The sequence below is a fragment of the Biomphalaria glabrata genome, chromosome 8 (assembly GCF_947242115.1).
Source record: "Biomphalaria glabrata chromosome 8, xgBioGlab47.1, whole genome shotgun sequence".
Classification (NCBI taxonomy): Eukaryota; Metazoa; Mollusca; class Gastropoda; family Planorbidae; genus Biomphalaria; species Biomphalaria glabrata.
In genome coordinates, this window is record NC_074718.1 from 14,773,251 (window position 1) to 14,793,624 (window position 20,374).

General features: G+C 36.7%; 1 protein-coding gene across 4 annotated transcripts in view; it reads left to right on the forward strand.

Annotated features, from left to right (window-relative positions):
• The window catches only part of LOC106054553 (uncharacterized), a 93,752-nt gene extending 74,763 nt beyond the window's left edge, over positions 1-18,989 (forward strand). For 3 of the 4 annotated variants that reach the window (XM_056038612.1, XM_056038613.1, XM_056038614.1), the window contains exons 4-5: positions 17,030-17,086; positions 17,949-18,989. In XM_056038612.1, coding sequence (XP_055894587.1) covers positions 17,059-17,086; positions 17,949-18,871 — 951 coding nt within the window. In that variant the 5' untranslated portion in view covers positions 17,030-17,058 and the 3' untranslated portion in view covers positions 18,872-18,989. Of the gene's footprint in view, positions 1-61; positions 212-10,135; positions 10,677-17,029; positions 17,087-17,948 lie in introns of those variants that run through there. The other variant, XM_056038611.1, reaches the window with a different exon arrangement.
• Positions 18,990-20,374: the final 1,385 nt, after the last annotated feature.

The window sequence follows — 20,374 nt, forward strand, 5'->3', positions numbered from 1 at the left end:
AATTTCAAAGGGAGCAGCATTGTTGGCGGGAATAAGAAAATTATGACAAAGTAAGTGTCAGTGCGTAGGTTATGGTATTATAGCACCAATGTTTATTAAGTGCACAATTTTTGAACGCACTTTCTTTGTTGCCTTGCTTGTAAGTTTATGGAGTGGTTTTGTTATGCTGGTGTAACGTTTGTTGAGATTCTTCTGTGTTCCCCTGTTTAGGGTGAGTATCTAAGGCATGACTGCATTTCGCAGTTGTTTCGATGCCATAGTATACTAGACCTTTTTAGTTTGTCTTTACTTTTGTCTCTACAGGGAGTTAGTATGGGATTCGAAGTCTATCATACTAGAGTCGAGTCAGCAGTGTGTTTTGTTGTGATTGTGGACATTAATGTGCTACGTAGTGGGACAGCAAGGTGGAGAATGATTATTTCAGTAATATAACAATTATGTTGTAAAACGTGTAACTACAAGGATATTACTTTATCACTTTGTCATCATAAAGTCTATTCATCTCACTAAACATTTATATTGTTAATATCTCGTTGACTGTTTATTGCGAGCACGAAGGTGTCTGTTGAATGTCAGGGGCCCGGGCAAACGAGCTAAGGCTTTAACACAACCCTGACAGTAAGTTATTTTGCATAATTTAAAAAAATAGTTTTAAAATTAACCATATTAGTGAAAGCTCGAGAACCAACAAAAATGTGTATTTAAATTTGGCTTCCCACGTTTCCTTTCTAACGGGGAACATTGTAATGGCGATGGTGGAATTTTTAAAGAGTAAATGTACGAAAAGGTTAAGGATAGTAAAAAAACTAAGTTGAAGACCATTGGTCTAGACACTGATAGTGGTCATTTTCATGATAAACTAAACAATGTCAAGGACGCTAGGCTGGACTTCAAGGTTGCAAACCAGAAAAAGAATTGTCTGTAGTTTTGACAATATCTCGATGTGTGGCTGTTGATCTCTGTATCAAATCTCCTTGATTCCCGATAGTTAGTTGCCAGGGTCGGTCTTAGGCCACTGCAACCTATGCGGCCGCAGTAGGCCCTTCACTTCCATAGGCCCCGCGCGAAATCTAGGTGTAAATCAAACCATTTTAAACTTATTATTAAAGGGCTCCTGGAATTCTACTGAAATTGCAAAATATACCTCAATCCTACTCGCGATTTAAAAGAAAACCGGCAATGTCAGCTTTCATTAAATAAAAATGTAATAATAACGTGAATTTTAATCAAAACAATAAGTTCCAATATTTAATTTACTTTAATAATCACTGGCTAGTTGATAGTAAATGTAAAAAAGCAGATCTAAATGTTTATCGGCATTTTGTTGGAAAACTACAATCTACTGTAGATAGCTCGTAAAGTTAATTTGACAGTGATTTCGTACTTGGTAAAGTACGAATAAAATGCAAAGACAAATCTATTTTCTAATACAAAATCTTAATGTTCACTTATTATCCTTATCCTTACCCAGACTGGGCCCCACGCAATCCGTTTTGCATAATGCCCCGCAATATGTAGGACCGGCCCTGTTAGTTGCCCAATCGTTTTTGAAATACATTGTAAGTGAGAGAGTGAAATTCTAATGCTTCCTCCATATTCAAATTATTATGTGCTACAATAGAAGTTCTCAGAAAATTTGATTTCGCAGTGCTAAAAAGAGCACATATACCTTAAAAAAATAAAAAAATTTGGGAAGCGTGGTTGAGAGGCTAAGTGCGCTTGAACTTGGCTTGGCTTGGCTACCTAGAAGGGAGCTCGAGGTTCGACTTGGGCAGAGTTGTGTTTACTGAGCGCCTGAAGGCAGCACGGAAAATCAACTCCTAGATACCCAATACCCAGGGGTCATGAACGGAGTGAGCCAGCTAAGTCTTCGATGATTCCAATGACACAGTCAGTAGAATAATAAATTAGTAATTTAATGAGATGATTGGATAATACAAGTCAAGATATAAAGTAAGGATACAATGAATTCAATAAACAGCTCACTCTTTCTACAAAGCTTATATCAACTCACTCCGGCTGTCTGGTACAAATTTTGAAGACGTTTTTTCTCCCACTTCCCATTCTCGGATCATGTTGAAATTTTGCACAGCTATTCATTGCTCAACACCAAACTGTGGGAGATGAGTGGACAGACAAATATAGAAGTGCATATTCTTGAGAGGAAGTGGAGATGGATAGGTCACACCCTTAGAAAAGATACCAGCAACAGAGCTAGGCAGGCCTTAGAGTGGAACCCCCAGGGAACAAGACGCAGAGGAAGACCAAAAAGAACATGGCGACGCAATGTACTAGAAGAAGCCGAGAGGACCGGGAAGAGCTGGGAAATCATCAAAAAACTAGCAAGAGACCGTGGAGAGTGGCGTGTGTTTGTCGAGGCCCTATGTTCCATGAGGAACCCAAAGGAATGATGATGATGATGATGATTCATTGCTCCTAACAATACATGAATCTATCAAAAAATTAATCCTTAAATTTAATGATCAGTGCTAATAAATTAATTTGATTGATAAGAAAAAAAATAGAAACAAATCGTACTGTATTGAGATATTTGGTTCTAAATGTGCCGTTCTTTCCCTTCATGTAACGGTGAGCTAGTCGACATTTGTCCTAGGAAATGAAGACTATAAGCATGCTAACCTCTACGTCGATTCCACTGTATTGATGACACGAGCCCGATATGTCATTGGTACATGCCAAGTAATGACTCTCTCCTATTTTAACACGTTATAGTCTGAAAAGGGATGAAATTTTTTAAAATATCTGTTTGAAAAGAGCCACAAAATATTCTAATCAACACGAGTAAATTGCGCGCAGCCGAGGCCTAAAATCATTACTCTTTTATAGGCAATGCAGGGTGAGCAAGAAAATTGTAAAGACCCTGTTTCGACGAAGCTGTTTCTTTAATATAGTTCCATGATTCGAGAACCCCCCAAAAAGTAAATTAAAAGAAATAAAACCGTCTGCACGACAGAATGGCGACTACGTGAACTCTTTAAGTAGCCTTAGTGGGGCATATGGTCTTCAAGTTATCTTCCAATGCGATGGTTTTTAAGTAATCTTCTATCTTCTAATGTGAAGGTCTTCAAGTAATCTTCTATCTTCTAATGTGAAGGTCTTCAAGTAATCTTCCATCTTCTAATGTGAAGGTCTTCAAGTAATCTTCCATCTTCTAATGTGAAGGTCTTCAAGTAATCTCCCATCTTCTAATGTGAAGGTCTTCAAGTAATCTCCCATCTTCTAATGTGATGGTCTTCAAGTAATCTCCCAACTTCTAATTTGAAGGTCTTCAAGTAATCTCCCATCTTCTAATGTGATGGTCTTCTTCCTTCGTCAAATTATGGCCATTCTTTTATTTTTCTTTCTTCTTTCTCACAGTGTAAAGATAGAGAAGATCACCGAGATTTACGTATCTAAGCCTCAATCAACTCACTCGATCTGTCAGTCTGGGTGCTAGTTCTCACACACTCGTTCTCGGATCAAGTGGCTGCCTGGTCGTGCGGTTTGCGCGCTGGACTGTCGTTCGGATTTACCGATGGTCGAGGGTTCAAATCCTGCCCGCTCCCAGCCCCCGTCGTCCTGCGGGAGGTTTGGACTAGGAAGTAAACTATCTTCAACTCTGAAGGAACATCCGAAACATGTCAAACATTTTACAACAAACAAAACAAACAAACAAGTTGAAACTTTACACGCGAATCCTTAAAAAAAACCTTTAGTCAATTAATTATTGGTATTTAATTATTTTGCTTGATATCAAAAAGGGGAAATACATCCTACAGTACTGAGAGATATGGTGGTTATAAATAAGCTTTAATTGTGGGTAATATGGTCTATATTATATATTTTTATTTTGCTTGTTTAACACTCTCATAATAAGAGTTATAATAACGCTTGATACGTATTTGAATACGCATGCGTTAGATTTAGTTCTATTTGAAATAGTTTTTCAGAACTAGAATAACGTGTGTGTGTGTGTGTGTGTGTTTGTTATAGTGTGTCTGTTCCTACTATAGCGCTTGTGTTTAAAATGGTTTTCTTAGCCTTCAAATCATGTTCCCATTATTGGTTTAGAAGCAATCGTTTCTTGTCTTATTTATTAGCTTAACCTCCACTGTTTAAAAAAAAAAGTGTTTCTTTTGATTCGTTGCTTGACACTACACACTCAAGAAAACAATTTTTTGGTCACACTGGAAGTCAACGCAGAAACTTTTTTTTAAATCCGCGAAGCATTCCACGTCTGCGCTGGGGAAACTAATGTTTGGGGCTGTTATTCTTCTTGTTCTCTCTCTCTCTCTTTCTCTCACTCTCGCTCTCTGTGTTGGTTGACAGCTGTGAATATATGTGTAATTAGGGGGGCGGTGCTGTCTATGCCATTGACATGTCTTCACATGCCGTGAGGTATTGTTGTACCTTCAATTAATTACTATGCTTAAAAAAAAATTTGCTTAGAGAGTTCTGGTTGTCGGGGTGGGTGTGAGTGTTGTAAGCATAGACTTATATATACTACTCTGGACATGGAGATTTTTTAACACAACAAAAAATGTCATGAAAATTTTTTTAGAAAGTTGGATCAAGGCGTTGTTTTGTAAAGTAGTTAAAAGAAGTAAAGTTGTGTTGTTTTTTTTCCCACCCTAACCTATGTAACATATAATTTAATTTTTAGATCTAGATCTAGTAATAGAACTTCAAAAATAAGCGTACTCTCGTCTCATAATTATTATTTTGCAATTTTTAGATACATATTCTCGAAAGATCTAGTTAATCAATCTATTTAAATGTACTAAAGATGATTTAAATCAACATGAATTATTTCAGTCTATGATTTTTGAAACATTATCTCAATGGAAACAAACAGGAAATGGCTTTGTTTCATATATTTGCGTGAATATCCGAGAAATGATTTTGCATTATTTCTAAACTTTGAAAACTAAAGATCATTACTTTTCTAAGACAGAAAAGATTGATTGGGGCGACTCCAAAATAAGAGTTTACGTACATAAAAATCTATATATGTATAGGTCTGTGAATCGATCAGTCGCGGATAAGAATTTATTTCCGGTTTCCAGTCTAGTATAATATATAAGTCTATGGTTGTAAGACTAGGGCGTATATTATGGCAGGTATTTAATATACAAATAGCATGGTTGGTCTCGCACAATAGCTTTTATACAAGTATAACAATACGAATTCGTGTTTATGAAGATTTGTCAGCGCCATTCAAAATGAAACATAAACATGACTTTGTTATGTCCCGGAGAATGTCTGTCCCTTTTACAATCACACCATTCATGAACTGTGTTCAACTAAAAGTGTTCGTCTAAAAGTGTTTACCTAATTCAATGAAGTCTTTACTTTGAGCCCGAAGATTTAGGAGGAGTGCAATATGTTACGTTCTTAAACATGTCTTCCAGCCTACGCTCAGCATTGTTAAAGTGATGACTAGAGCAGCTTTAATTCAATACAAACGTTTTATAGTAATACTATATTTATGTCTATGAGTAATACACGCAAGCGTGACATGAGCTCTTCAGAATCAACAACAATAGTTGGGTGATGGATTAGTCTTACAGTCTTGGACTGGTTGTCAGAGGCTACTTGAGACGCAATGCTATGAAAACCTTTTATAGGTAGCCCTATTGCCACTTCCGACAATACCAACCTTACGGAACAATACATAAAATATTATAGACTGGAGTTTAATTAGGCTGCAGGTGTTCCTTCACGATTTCAGTTCAATTATGTTTTCTTTCGTTGTCAGTCAAGGATGTCTAAAGAGTGTGTCACTGTGTTGAGACAAGAAGAGACTAGAAATTATAAATGGCCTCGGTTACGTTGGCAGATAAGACAGGGTCTGTCTTTACGATTAATGAAACGGTACATCCCCATCACTATATCTTTAAACATCGACGCTCTGAATCAGCTGCACTTTGTTGTATTCGCCATTTTAGATTTGGAAATGTTTATGAGTAAACACAGTGAAAAAAAAAAGAAGAAACATGAACTTAACAGTCATTTGTCTGAGGAAATGTTCATGAACAATGATAACGGTTTAATACGCTTGTTCAATTCATCAGAAGTTATTTTAAATTAGTTTTATTAAACATGTGGCGGGCCGGATTGAACCTTTCTGTGGGCCGGAGTTGGCCAGGGGGCCGTAGTTTGCTCATCCTGTTCTAGTCCATCATCCACTGCATGTATGGTTCCTATTCCTAGACAATAAACTAAATTTTACTGCAAATACTGATTATATCAGCAAAAAAGGGCAGCAAAGATTACGATTACGAAAACTGTCCTCGCTTAATGTTAGAGAAAAGGCCTTGGCTATGTTTTATCACGCTCACATCTGCAATATTTTAAGTTTCAATATCACTGCCTGGTATGGCAATCTGAGCACTAAAAATAAAAATAAACTTTATAGAGTCCTAAATGCTGCTGGTAAAATCATTGGCAAAAAACAGTGTGTAAACCTACTTGAACAACCGTTCTGTCTGGAAGAGATCCAAGTCAATGGCTATATAAAGCATTGCTATTTCCGATTATCTAGCACTCCGGGCCATGGACTAGAATGCATGGCCGAAGGCCGTGTACATTGGGAACCTCCACCATTTTCCTATGTTGTACCAAGCTAACCGTGCAGGATTCGCCATTAGTGTAACGGTCCCTTGAGGAACGGCGCATGGATTATCGAAAGGGACGTGGTAGCTTTCTTTCAACTACGCACCGTGCAATGGGAAAGCTCTCGCATTCCATTGGACATCCCCACAGTTTTGTTTTGCTATTCATTTAGCCTAATCACTTCCTCAAGTAAACGTTTCCACCAGGGTGTCACGTTGAGGCAGAATATCGTACCCGGGAGACTACAGACCTGAAAGCTTGCTAGAATTGTGCAGGCCACAAGTTTGGACTCGTTTGAAAAAGTGGGATTAAAATAATTCCCGTTACATGTATTTCGTTCCATGTATTATTTGAGACCAAAAGAAAATCCGCTGCCGAGGACAAAGGCAGGCGGCGAAAAGAGAATCTAAATCGACCACCTGCGGACAATGGTTATGCTTGCCCTGGATGTGGCAAAATCTGTATATCACAGCTGGGGCTGCGCAGCCACAGGAAATACTGCATTCTTCACAAATCTTCGGACTCGAAGACACGCCTTATTATTTGTTTTTATATAAGTATCTCTCTCTATATAATTCTCTTCATGGCTCAAGAGTTTGGACAAGAAGTAAAGGAAAGATCACTCTTTTATTTCTGCAAGTCGGACTAGAGTTACCCTACGAAGAGAAAAGAGGGGGGGGGACAAGTAGTATTCACCCGTCAGGAGATTTGTATGAGTTTTCAAAAGATTTTAATAATTTAATTTCCGGATATTTCCAGGACTTTTTCGTATATTTTGCCATATCAGGAGATTTCCAGGAGCTCGACAGGAGGCCGCGGGAAATCTGTTATAAGTTATAATCGGTCGACTAGTAATTTACTAATTGTAGAAGTGTTCTGGTTAGTAACTACTTTTTTTTTTGTTCAACGTTTAGATCAACTCACTCTGGTAAACGTTTGTAGACGTTATTTATCTGACACCCAACATCGGATCAATTTTACGTAATTGTCCCTATTACCTGAAAACACAAGAACCAATATTAAAAAAGCAATTAGTTAATTAACTATTGGTAATTAATTATTTTGTTTGGTATCTTAAACAAGTGAAAGACACTGTACTTGACTGAGGTGGTGGTATAAGCTGAATTAGTCCCCTTTATTGTGTCGCCGCTCTAAATTGAAACAAACAATATACAGCTATACAATCTTCTCTATTTATAAGTATCTCACTAGCAGAGTGGTTAGCACGTCGACCCGAGGAGGTGTGTGTTATGAGTTCGAATTCAGGCCGTCTCCCCCTCCTTTTTTTTGTAAATGCTTTTAAAAATCAATTACGGTTAAATCCACTCAGATATCCCTTTCTCTCCCCTCCCCCCATTTTCCCAACTGGTCTAGATAAATGATAAGATCATAGTGTAGTGAGAACGCTAAAAACATAAAATAGCGCTAAACAAAAACAATAGGTAAAAATATAATTAATCGCATAGATTTATTCTTGTTGGTCTAAAGTCTAGATCTATTACAAATGTAATTACATGACTGATGTAAACTAATTGATACAAGTTACACTACGAATAAGCTTTTTTTTAAAATATTATTTCAATGTGTTTTTTTTTAAAGTCTGTAGCCTATTATGCGTCTGGCTATGAAAATTGTTTTTATTACATTACTGGCTGTATAATACTTGACACATCTTGCTTGACATATTCTTATGAGTGTCATGATTCGCTATAAAGAATATATAGTTCTAGTAATACCCAAATTGTGGTTCATATTAACCATTATGCATTATAAAAACCAGTTTAACCAGTATATATAATGTTCAAGAACTATTGAAATAATATTTGTTTACTCTATTAACGATAAAAAATAAACATTTACAGAGATATTACCGAAAAAAAAAAGATTTCCTATTAATCTAGTACTGGTATTTTATATAGTTGTTCATGATTTCCACAGTAGCTTCTTGAGAATGTCGTGTCGACCTAACCTTGGGTAGCAATGTTTAAGTCATTGCTACTGTGTCAGGTTAGTGAATGTAGGCTAAAAGGGAGTGAATCAATGACAAAAACGTAATATCCAAATGTATATGTCTAATCTCCCTTGGTTTTCCAATTATACTTTAGAATTTTTAGATTGTTATTAATTCGTCTAGCGAACACTTTGTCGACTGAACACAATTTTATAAACAATTTCGGAAGTGCCTCTATGCTTCTATTTTAACACGCCGAAGAAACACAAACAATTTTAAACACACTGTAGAACACATTTTAACACAATGTAGAACAATTTTATATGTACATGCCATTTGTTTATGTGGCCCACGGTTAACGCGGGTGCCATGTGGCCAGCACAACGACCAAACACCTTTACTTTTCCCCAACTAATGTCAGGTATCCATTAGAGCTGGGTGGACTCAGAGGCGCCTAAGGGTCCCAGTCTTCACCAGAATTCGAACCCGGCACCCCCGGTTCGGAAGCCAAACGCTTTACCGCTTAACCACCTTGCCCCCAGTTAATAAATATTAACGGTAATTAATTGTTATTATTTTTTACGAAAGCTATGAACGTTGCAAAAAGCATTAGTCTCAGCTCTGGAAGAAAAAGTGGTAAAACTCCCCATCAAAGGCTCCAGGTTTTTACCGAAAAACGGTAAGAAACATCTTGCCAAACGAATGAAAATGTCTGGCTATCCCAGCCACCATTAGGTGCACTAAGTGTGTGCGTGAATCTCTCTCCAGAACAGGACTCTACAGTCACATGACAAAGTTTTCAATGAGATGAAGCAAAGTCTTTCTACGACTAAAAGAAGTCAACAAAAAGTAAACACACACACACACACAAACATATATATGAGTGTCTATAGTAGGTATATGTGTGTGCGCGTGTGACGTTGAGCCTAACTGTTATCTTTTTTTTATTTTATAACGAGCCCCCCCCCCCTCTTTTTTTTCTGAGCCTCGCTCTCTGTCACTGCGAAAGTTAAGTGGGATAACTCTAGTCCGACTTGCAGAAATAAAAGAGTTATCTTTCCATGACTTTTTCATCGTGGTGAACCGCATGGTTGAGACACGTAGAGAATTATATATATATATATATTAAATATTCTTTTCATGCTAATCTTTATCTACTTTTTTTACACTAAGATAAAGAGATACACTAAGATAAGAGAATCAGGCTCACTCAGGTAAAACAACAAACATATAACTAATTAATTCATTTTAGCGACCTTCAAAATGGGAAAAGCCGCTCTTAGTTTTGTATGTTCTTTCTGTCCGTCCGTCACGTTCAGGTCCTTAAAACTAGACATGAGAGAGAAAATTCAATGGTATGATTATTTACAGCTTGGAAGTCGCTTTTTGCACACAAAAAAATCACCTTTATTTATTATATTACATGTATGTAGCATTGTTGGCTATTTTAAACAACAGTAAATACCATAAATATAATCTAATATTTACTTATATGAATTGTATACTGTACCACAATACAGTAATAATACACATATAAATATAAATGATTTGTAATTTATCTGTTTTCAGGTCTACTGAATACATTTATATTCTGCGCAGAAGTATAGCCAGTGAAAGAGAGAGGGAGAGAGATAGGAAGAAAGAAAGAGGAAAGAGAGAGAGAGGCGAGAGTATAAAGGGGAAGAGAAAAGAGAGTGAGAGAGTGTGGAGAGAGATGGGAAGAGAATGATAGAAGGGCGATGAACAAAAGGAAAAGAAGAGAGAGAGAGAGATGGGAGGAGAAAAAAAAAAGGAGATTATTCTTACATTCCTCTTATTTTAAAAACGAGAAATTCTTTTACAAAATCCAAAACAAATCTTCTGAGATTGTTCTTTGAAACGAGATCTGTTATAGTTTCGATTTTATGCCTCAAATAAAAGACACATTTAAAACATTCTATTCCCCCGGAGAAATCTATTTCGGCTCAATGGATTGGTTCAATAAATCAATAAAACTGCAATCAATAGAGAACAGAGTTGTGTGTTAATCTGCTGACATTAGTATCCAAAGATCTGATGGAATGAGTCATTACTGAGAGTAGAATAATGTATCAAAGAGTCTATAAAGACAGTAAGTATATAGTTAATTTGTTTTCTAGATCTCTATAATACTATCAGTTTAGCTGTAGAAAGTTGGGTCTCTTAAACTTGATCATTTAACCCAAGACCTGTGCCCTGGGAATGTTGTAAAGAAGTGCTCAACCAAATCTCTCTGTCCGTTTTATTTTAAGAGGCAAGCCGTTGTAACGTTATTGCAAATTACAACACTAGTTGTCTACTGCTAAACTATTTCTTAATGTCCACTAACCATGGGCAATGTATAGCAGTGTAACCCGGCAAAATACTGGGTTTTGTTACAGAGAAAATACTGAGTTTGTTACACAGAAAATATTGGGTTTTGTTACAAGAAAAAAGACCTTCATCTTAACCTCGCCCGTAATCTGTTAACTTTTGGGGGACCACACACAATCTGTCAACCGTTTTGCTCCATTTCTATGTATCTTTTACCAGGATTTATTGATAGAAAACAAATAGATGGATATTTCTACAGATTTGTCTTATTATAGTAATACTAGTCGACCGGCGGCGTAGCATACGCCGCTATTTTGCAGGGCCGGCCTTAGGCCACTGCAGCCTATGCGACCGCAGTGGGCCCACACTTTTATAGGATCCGCACTTTCATAGGACCCGCGCTAATCCAAGGTGTATAAATTATTAAATAAATCATTTTATAGCTTAAAACAGATTTCCCGCGCCCTCCTGTCGATTTACCAAGAGCTCCTGGAAATCTCCCGAAAGTGCAAAAGATACGAAAAAGTCCTTAAAATATACGAATATATAGACGAAAATTGTCATTTTTGGGTGTCATTCAATATGGAGAACGCCAATCCAACGAGCGATAAATAAAAACGGCATAATGCATTAGCCGTAATTGTGTAATCTGGTGAAAGAAGCTTCTCGCGCCTTAAACTAATGAAGAATTACTTGAGGTCAACAATTCTCAAAGATAGATTGAAACATTTGGTAATTCTTGCTATTGAGCGGGATCTATGTATGAAACAGAATTATTATGATATACTGTATGACTTTGCTACACGCAAGGTTTGTAAAGTAATTCTGTACGTAGTTAAGAATGAATAAAATGCATAGACGAATGTATTTTCTTATACAAACTCTTAAATTTCACTTATTATCCGCTTCTCTACCCAACCTTGGCCCCGCGAAATCCGTTTCACATAGGGCTCCACAATGGTTAATTCCAGCCCTGCTATTTAGTGACGGGTGAATATATATAGTAGATTACTTGTTCTTTTTCCATGACTTCTTGGTCACAATGGTTAAGTCCGGCGCTGCTATTTAGTGTTTGTAAAATGTTTGTTTGTAAAATGTTTTACATGTTTCGGATGTTCCTTCAGAGTTGAAGGACAAAAGTGGATGGGAGCGGGCAGGGTTTGATAAATCCAAACGACAGTCCAGCGCGCAAATCGCATGACCAGGCAGCCCATCCGTAGTGACCGGTGAGTAATTGTTCTCCCCCCCCCTCCTCTTGTTTTTTCGTGGGGTGACTATCCGCAGAAATAAGAGAGTGATCTTTCCTTTACTTCTTGTTTTCGCCCAAACTCTTGAGCGACGAAGAGAATTATATATATACTAGTTGACCGGCGGCGTAGCATACGCCGCTATTTTGCAGGGACGGCCATAGGCCACATCAACCTATCCGACAGCAGTGGGACCCACACTTTCATAGGACCCGCACTAATTCTATGTGTAAATTATTAAATTAAACCATTTTATAACTTATAACAGATTTCTCGCGGCCGCCTGATTTTCCAGGAGCTCCTGGAAATCTCCTGAAATAGCAAAATATATGAAAAAGTCATGGAAATCTCCGGAAATTATTAAAAATCTTTTGAAAACTCATACAAATCTCATGAAATATATAGACAAAAATTGTCATTTTGGGGTGTCATTCAATATGGAAAACGCCTATTCTACGGGCGATAAATAAAAACGGCATTATGCATTAGCCGTAATTGTATAATCTGGTGAAAGAAGCTTCTCGCGCCTCAAACTAATGAAGAATTACTTTAGCTCAACAATTCTAGTAGATAGATTGAAATATTCAATAATTGTTGCTATTGAGCGTTATCTATGTAGGAAATAAAATTTTCATGATACACTGTAAGACTTCGCTACAGCAAGGCTCGTAAAGTTCGTGGGATAACTCTATCCGCAGAAATAAAAGAGTGATCTTTCCTTTACTTCTTCCTTTCGTCCAAACTCTTGAGCGAAGAAGAGAATTATATATATAGATTCATAGGACCCGCACTTTCATAGGACCCGCATAATTCAAGGTGTATACATTATTAAATTAAACCATTGTATTATTTAAAAGAGATTTCCAGCGCCCTCCTGTCGATTTACGAGGAGCTCCTGGAAATCTCCTGAAATCGCAAAATATACAAATCCAAAATATACAAAAAAAAATCCATAAAATATACGGAAATATATAGACAAAAATTGTCATTTTGGTGTGTCATTCAATATTGAAAACGCCAATCTTACGCGCGGCATTGTGCATCAGCCGTAATTGTGTCATCTGATGAAAGAAGCTTTTCGCGCCTCAAACTAATGAAGAATTACTTGAGGTCAACAATTCTCAAAGATAGTTTGAAATATTTGGTAATTCTTGCTATTGAGCGGGATATATGTAGGAAACAGAATTTTTATGATATACTCTATGACTTTGCTACACGCAAGGTTTGTAAAGTAATTCTGTACGTAGTTAAGAATGAATAAAATGCATAGACGAATTTACTTTCTAATACAAACTCTTTTAAATTTCACTTATTGTCCGCTACTCTACCCAACCTTGGCCCCGCGAAATCCGTTTTGCATAGGGCCCCACAATGGTTAAATACGGCCCTGCTATTTACATGTATATACATAGTAGATTACTTAATCTCTTTCCATGACCTGTAAGTCACAATGGTTAAGTACCCCCCTGCTATTTACATGTATATACATAGTAGATTACTTAATCTCTTTCCATGACTTGTAAGTCACAATGGTTAAGTACGGACCTGCTATTTACATGTATATACATAGTAGATTACTTAATCTCTTTCCATGACCTGTAAGTCACAATGGTGAAGTACGGACCTGCTATTTACATGTATATACATAGTAGATTACTTAATCTCTTTCCATGACCTGTAAGTCACAATGGTTAAGTACGGACCTGCTATTTACATATATATACATAGTAGATTACTTAATCTCTTTCCATGACCTGTAAGTCACAATGGTTAAGTACGGACCTGCTATTTACATATATATACATAGTAGATTACTTAATCTCTTTCCATGACCTGTAAGTCACAATGGTTAAGTACGGACCTGCTATTTACATATATATACATAGTAGATTACTTAATCTCTTTCCATGACTTCTAAGTCACAATGGTTAAGTTCGGCGCTGCTGTTTTGTGTTTGAAAAATATTTGTTTGTAAAATGTTTGACAATGTTTCAAATGTTCCGTCAGAGTTAAAGATAGTTTACTTTTAAGTCCAAACCTTCCACAGAACAAAGGGGGATGGGAGCGGGCAGGATTTGATAAATTGAAACGACAGTCCAGCGCTCAGTTAGCCAGCCGTAGTGTGAACACTACTCTTCTGTTTTCTCGTGGACTATCCGCAGAAATAAGAGAGTGATCTTTCCTTTACTTCTTGTTTAAACTTTTGAGGAAGAAGAGAATTATATGTATAGATTTTTATTTATCGCAGATACTAAAAGTGTTTTAATGACCCAGTGTCAGGAGTTTATTGTAACATAGGTTGCTAGTAGTTTCAAAAGATTGAACGGGCACGACAAAGTGCAGATGTTTCATTACTTATTCTAACCAGCAAAGTGCGTAATCCGGCATTCTATAGAATACCTGTAAAAACGTCAGGCAAAGTACGAAATTAATTATTAATTTCCTATTTTGCCTAGACATTGCATAGAATGTCTAGGCGTTCTATAGAATGACTACAACTGCTTTAAGCAATGTGTGAAGTGTTGATTTAAATTCGTTTACTAGTAATATAAATTTCTCGCAATAATATTTCTATTCGTCAGTAATCTAAATAATCTAGTCTTGTTCTTCAAAGTGTTGAATTTGTTTAATTACGACTGTCTAATTGTACATGCTTTTTGACAACTTCATTGTACTAGGTAAAAATTGCTTCATTTTGTGTAGCAGGTAAAGTTAAATAAAATGTCAAATAAGTGACCGAGGTAAATACAACTACTAAGAAGGAACACCTTGACTTCATATTGATTGAATAAAAGCTGATAAAACGTTTTGTTGTGATAGTCATGGAAAACACATTGTAAATTGATCCTGTTCAACAAGGATTCAGCGTAATTCTTTTTTCCCCCTATAATATTGACACATATTACGTCATTGACTTTAATGAAATAAAAACGAGTACAAACAGAACATGTGGTAGACGCATCTTTCTTTTACTTTAGCAGCATTTTTTTTTAAAAATTACCCTTTCATTATATAAGTTAAGACAACTGATTGAAGTATTGTTATATTGATTTTATTTTTGTATTTAAGAAGAGACTAATAAAAATATTCTGAAACAAGCAAAGCTTTTAAGAGTTGTATGAAATACTTTGATCCTCTTTTGCTGTACATAGTACTGGTAGCCACACACCTCCTATCTCTAGATTTGTTATTTTAGTTTAGTTAGAGGAAACTTAAACAATTTTATATTTACTAATGTATTTTAAATCATGATTCGTTGATTTGAAGAATTATTTGATCATTTAAAAATTGAAATTGCACTAATCATAGGGTATAAAGACACTCATTTATATTTAATTTATAAATATACCTTTCTAAATAAAACCTTATCTACACATGTTTTGACGCAGAACTAGTCATTGTATAGAATGTTTAAGCAAAATAGAAAAATGAGAATCATTTCGTACTATGCCTAAAAAACGCCAGACATTTCGCACACTGCCGGTAGCACACACTCAAACATACACCCACCTACACCTACGCACACGAACACAATTCATTAATTTGTTTAATAGCAACAAGGGAAACTAATACTTCAGTATTAACATATATGGCTAAATTTGTTGGGTTTAGTCCCCTTAAATAATTGTTAACGCTATTTCTCCCTCACGCATTCTCCGATCAAGTTGATACTTAAAGCTATTATTTATTGTACTTAACAAAACATGAATCAATTTTTAAAAATCATAAGTCAATTAATTATTGGTAATTAATTATTTTGTTTGATATCGAATAAGGAAAATAACGTGTCCATTATTGGTAGATATAGTTTTAAGGACGGAATTCTTCCCCTTTAGATAAACTTTTTTTTTTAAGTAAGAATTTTTTATATTTTGCTCATAGACATAAATAAATATAGACTGGCCGATTAAAGAGTTTTATGAAACGAAAATTTGTGACTTGCAATTTTGTGTACTTTATTATACAGCATTTATGAGCAGTATAAAAGTTAAGTATTCATATCTATTTCAGCCATAACCTATATAAGTATTACAATATGTTCACTAGTGTTTTGTTTAATCTCTAAGAATGAAGATCATGCAATTTTTCATAATTCGGAAATCCGAATACAATAGATATACATGTTTCCAAGTTACATGAAGTTACTTCCTTCGGCCAGTCTATATTTATTTATGTCTATGATTTTGCTTTTTACCAATTGATTTTTTTGGTGCAATTTCATGCTTTTAGCTTTTTCAATACCCTGCACGCTATGATCCTATCTCTTGTCTGGACCAGTTGGAAAGAAGTAGGGGAAGAAAGAAGGGGGTGTCTGGGTTATCGCTTTTGAACTGCATGTATAGTAAAAAAAAATAAAAGGTGATCGACCAGAATTCGAATTCGAGTGCTTAAGCCTCGTCAGCCTCCTCAAGCCTCGTCAGCCTCCTCAAGCCTCGTCAGCCTCCTCAAGCCAGTACACTGACCACAGTGTCAGGCTAAGTGCTTATGAAAATAGGTTTTATGTTTATCTAGTGTTAGTTTCAAACTTTTCTCTCTATAGAAGGGACTAACTCAACTTATACCAGCACATTAGTGAAGTACAATTTCTTACCTTCGTTCGAGATACCGAACAAAATAATTTATTACCCTTTGTTTTGTCAGGTAAAATATATAAATGAGAAAAGTTTAAGCTTCATCCAAGATTGGGTGTGGGAGAAATAACGTGTACAAACTTTTTACCGGACGGAACGGGTTGTTTGAATCAGCCAACAACTCAGCAGAATTGAAGTCGCTGATTTACATGCATGACTAGATTGACATATAAAATGCGTAGGACGTAATTATCTTTTTTTGAAGTAACGTCTGTAATTTATAAGATAAGATAACAAGAATGCCTCAATTTCAGGAGTCAATAAAGAAGAAAGCAACACTCTGATGGCGACCGAAGAAGACTTTGACTTTGGTAAGTCTTTAGGAATTAGTCGAGGACATTTAGACGTTTTAACATTTGTTGACAGAATCAGTTCATACGTTGATAAAAGCTGTACAATGCATTTGCCCCCCCCCTTTATCTCTAGACTAACTTTGCTGTAACGCCTCTTAGGGTCTAGGTTTGAAGAAATTCAATTTACGCACAATCGTGTCACATTATATATTATTATATCCTAAAACATTATTTCTGATTTGGATTCACGTTAACAAAAAGTACCTCTTTCAGACCTATACTTTTAACAATTAAAAACACCAGGATGAGCGCATTGGTTTGAAGAAGTTAGAAATATTTGCACTCAAGTCGTAAGTTTTATTCAGAAATGAAGTCACTTTAAAATTACTTTTGTAGAGCACAACTTTCATGACATGAGCATGCTTAAAGCACTCTAGTCCACTCTCTTTTGAGGACCCCTGGGGCGTTGGAAGTGGCACCTGGAAGAATGTTTACGTGCTGCGCTCATCTAATACAAGTCAGATCGAGTCGGGTTTGAGCTCGAGACTTCTGGATAGATAGTCAAGAAGTGTATACCACTCAGACACACATCCACTAAACTAGATACACCAAGTCCCAGGATCACACACTAAAAAAAAAAAAACAAAATTACATTTTGGGTTGTCCTTGCGGGTCACTTGTACACATACACACAAATTGAGATATTCACAGAAAAGTTATGGAACAACGCGAACTACCTATCACACCTTGTTTTTACATGTTTTATTCAACTTGACCGGGGGGGGGGGGGCAAACGTACACAAGACAAATTGGCTTTCCCTTAACGGTTCTAATAGAGCTTTATATTTAAAAATAAATTTATTATTTATATTCATTCTAGGCACTCATGAGACGTTAGTATTGGAAGTGTGTGATGAAGACGAGTCAGAGTTAGAAGAACCTCTCTGTAACAAATCTCATGGCATGTATATTGATATCAGAGCAATGACAGACGCCGTACTTCCTCAAGAATACAGGCAGCCCGAGCTTCTAAGCCTCATCAAAGCTATGGCCAATCTAACGGTCAAAATTGACGTTAGCTACGTCAGCCGAATGAGGCCAAGAAACTGGCAAGGGAAAGAAAACGCCATTTATCCGGCATACGAGAAAAGAGGAGAGCGCACCAAGACATCTGGAAGTGGCAGGATAGCAGACGTGTATCAAGATGACAATGAAGATATCAGATGTTATTGCTCTGCTTGCGGAAACGGAAAGTCTGCGGACAGAGAATCTTGGATTATCCAGGTCTTCACAGCCACCCACGTTGTCTATGACGCAACTGAAGCCGAGCATTCCGAGTGCCTCGTTTTCTACGACACTCAGGATGGAGGTTATACGAGCTTCAAGCTAGTGAAAAAGCTGTGGGCCAACGAAGCGGGAGATTTGTCCTTGTTGGCCGGCGCCACCTGCGATCGTGGATTGGCTACTCAGCTAGGAATCATGATTAGAGATTTCAATAAACTATGGAAACAGATACGAGAGAACTACGTGAAGGACCATGACGCGAATGATAAAGAGCGATTAGTTGTTGTCGTTTCCCATCCACACGGACAGCCAAAGAAGGTCTCATTCAGCAAGCTAAAACGCCGGGTTCAAAAGCAGATAGACAAAGACAAGGGTTGCTTCTATACATACGAAGCATGCACGTGCTGTGGGAGCAGTGGCGCCCCTGTTTACATTTACGGACAAGATTGGTTTCAGGACGAGATAGTTCACAGTGGGAAAAACTCTCGTGAGAACTATAGCACCACCTGGTGTCCGTAGCAAGTAACATTCGATCTGCAAAGCAATTGACGACTGTCCGACACGGAATCAGGAAAATGTTCCAGTAATTTATACTCTTTTAATAATACTTTAATACTAATAATAGTAATAATAATAATAAAAAAAAGTACCGGTATCTGTATTTTTTGTTTGTTGCTGTAATGTGTCTGTGTGATATGACCAGCCCAGTCTTGCTACTTATTTCGTTAAACAAGAAAAACATTTGTAAAATACTTTTAAAACAATAAAGCTTATTGTAATATACTAAATCAACTCCTAACCTTAGAAACAAGGCTTTATTTCAATAAAACAACACTGATACACACAATAACACAGTACAGACTGGTTACGATTCACATACTACGATAACACAAACACGATTACAAATACTAGCATGACTACAACAGAAGTTCAGTTAACGATTACTCCACTTATATATAGGCCTATATAAATAAACTCCAGAGAATCCTAAACGCTGCTGGTAAAGTCATTGGCAAAAACCAAACCCCATTTGGGCAGCTGTTTGATAAAAATATTCATAAGAAAGCTAAAAAAAAAGTTCTAGAAATAAAAAATCATCCCCTTGAAGGATTTTGTGATTTTACCATCACAAAGCAGATACATGACACCGATAGCAAAGACCACCAGGGACACAAAAACTCTTTTGTTTCCCTGCAATCAAATCACTAAATACAATTTAACGATCTGATGTAAACTTTTCACATGTAAATTATGTAAAGTCTGGTGTGAATGTATTTTTGGGTTTTGTTATCATGTTTTGTTTGGTGTAATGCACAAATTGTAAGACAAATGTCCATATATTGAATCAGTTATTTCTGATGAGTCATGTACAGTGGCGGATCCAGAACTTCGGAGTGGGGGGGGCGATTTTTTTCAAAACCTAACCCTAACCTCCAGTAAACCCTAACCCTAAGCATAAACGCATAACTCTCAAATTTATGCATATATTAGAATGTTTAAAAAAGCAATGTTTCTCAACCTTCGGCGAAAAAAGCAGACAAAAACAGCAATGTTAAGGCCTTTCTCTTGACAGCTAGGGGTAAGGTCCCCCAGTGGGGATCGGGGCGAAGCCCCGACGCCAAAATCGTTTTTTTTGCTTTCTTCACTGCAGAACCGCATTCTCCTGACATCCACAGCTCATTATTTATCCTATTCAATAAAAAGGATCTTTTGAATAATGTTTTACTTGAAAATATTCTAATATAATTTTATAGACCATTACTACCGAATACAACCAATTTGTTCCTTGAAAAAATAAGATACCTCACATATTATTTCGATTAAGGCTTTGAGGATCGCAGTCGAAAAAAATAATTGAAAAAAAACAGCCATGTTGAGGCCTTTCCCTAGATAGCTAAGGGGTCTGAGGCCTTTCTCTTGACAGCTAGGAGGTCTTGGGGAGCGCTGCAAGCTCCCCCATTGAGGATCGGGGCGAAGCCCCGACGCTAAAATCGTTTTCTTGCATTCTTCACTGCAGAAACG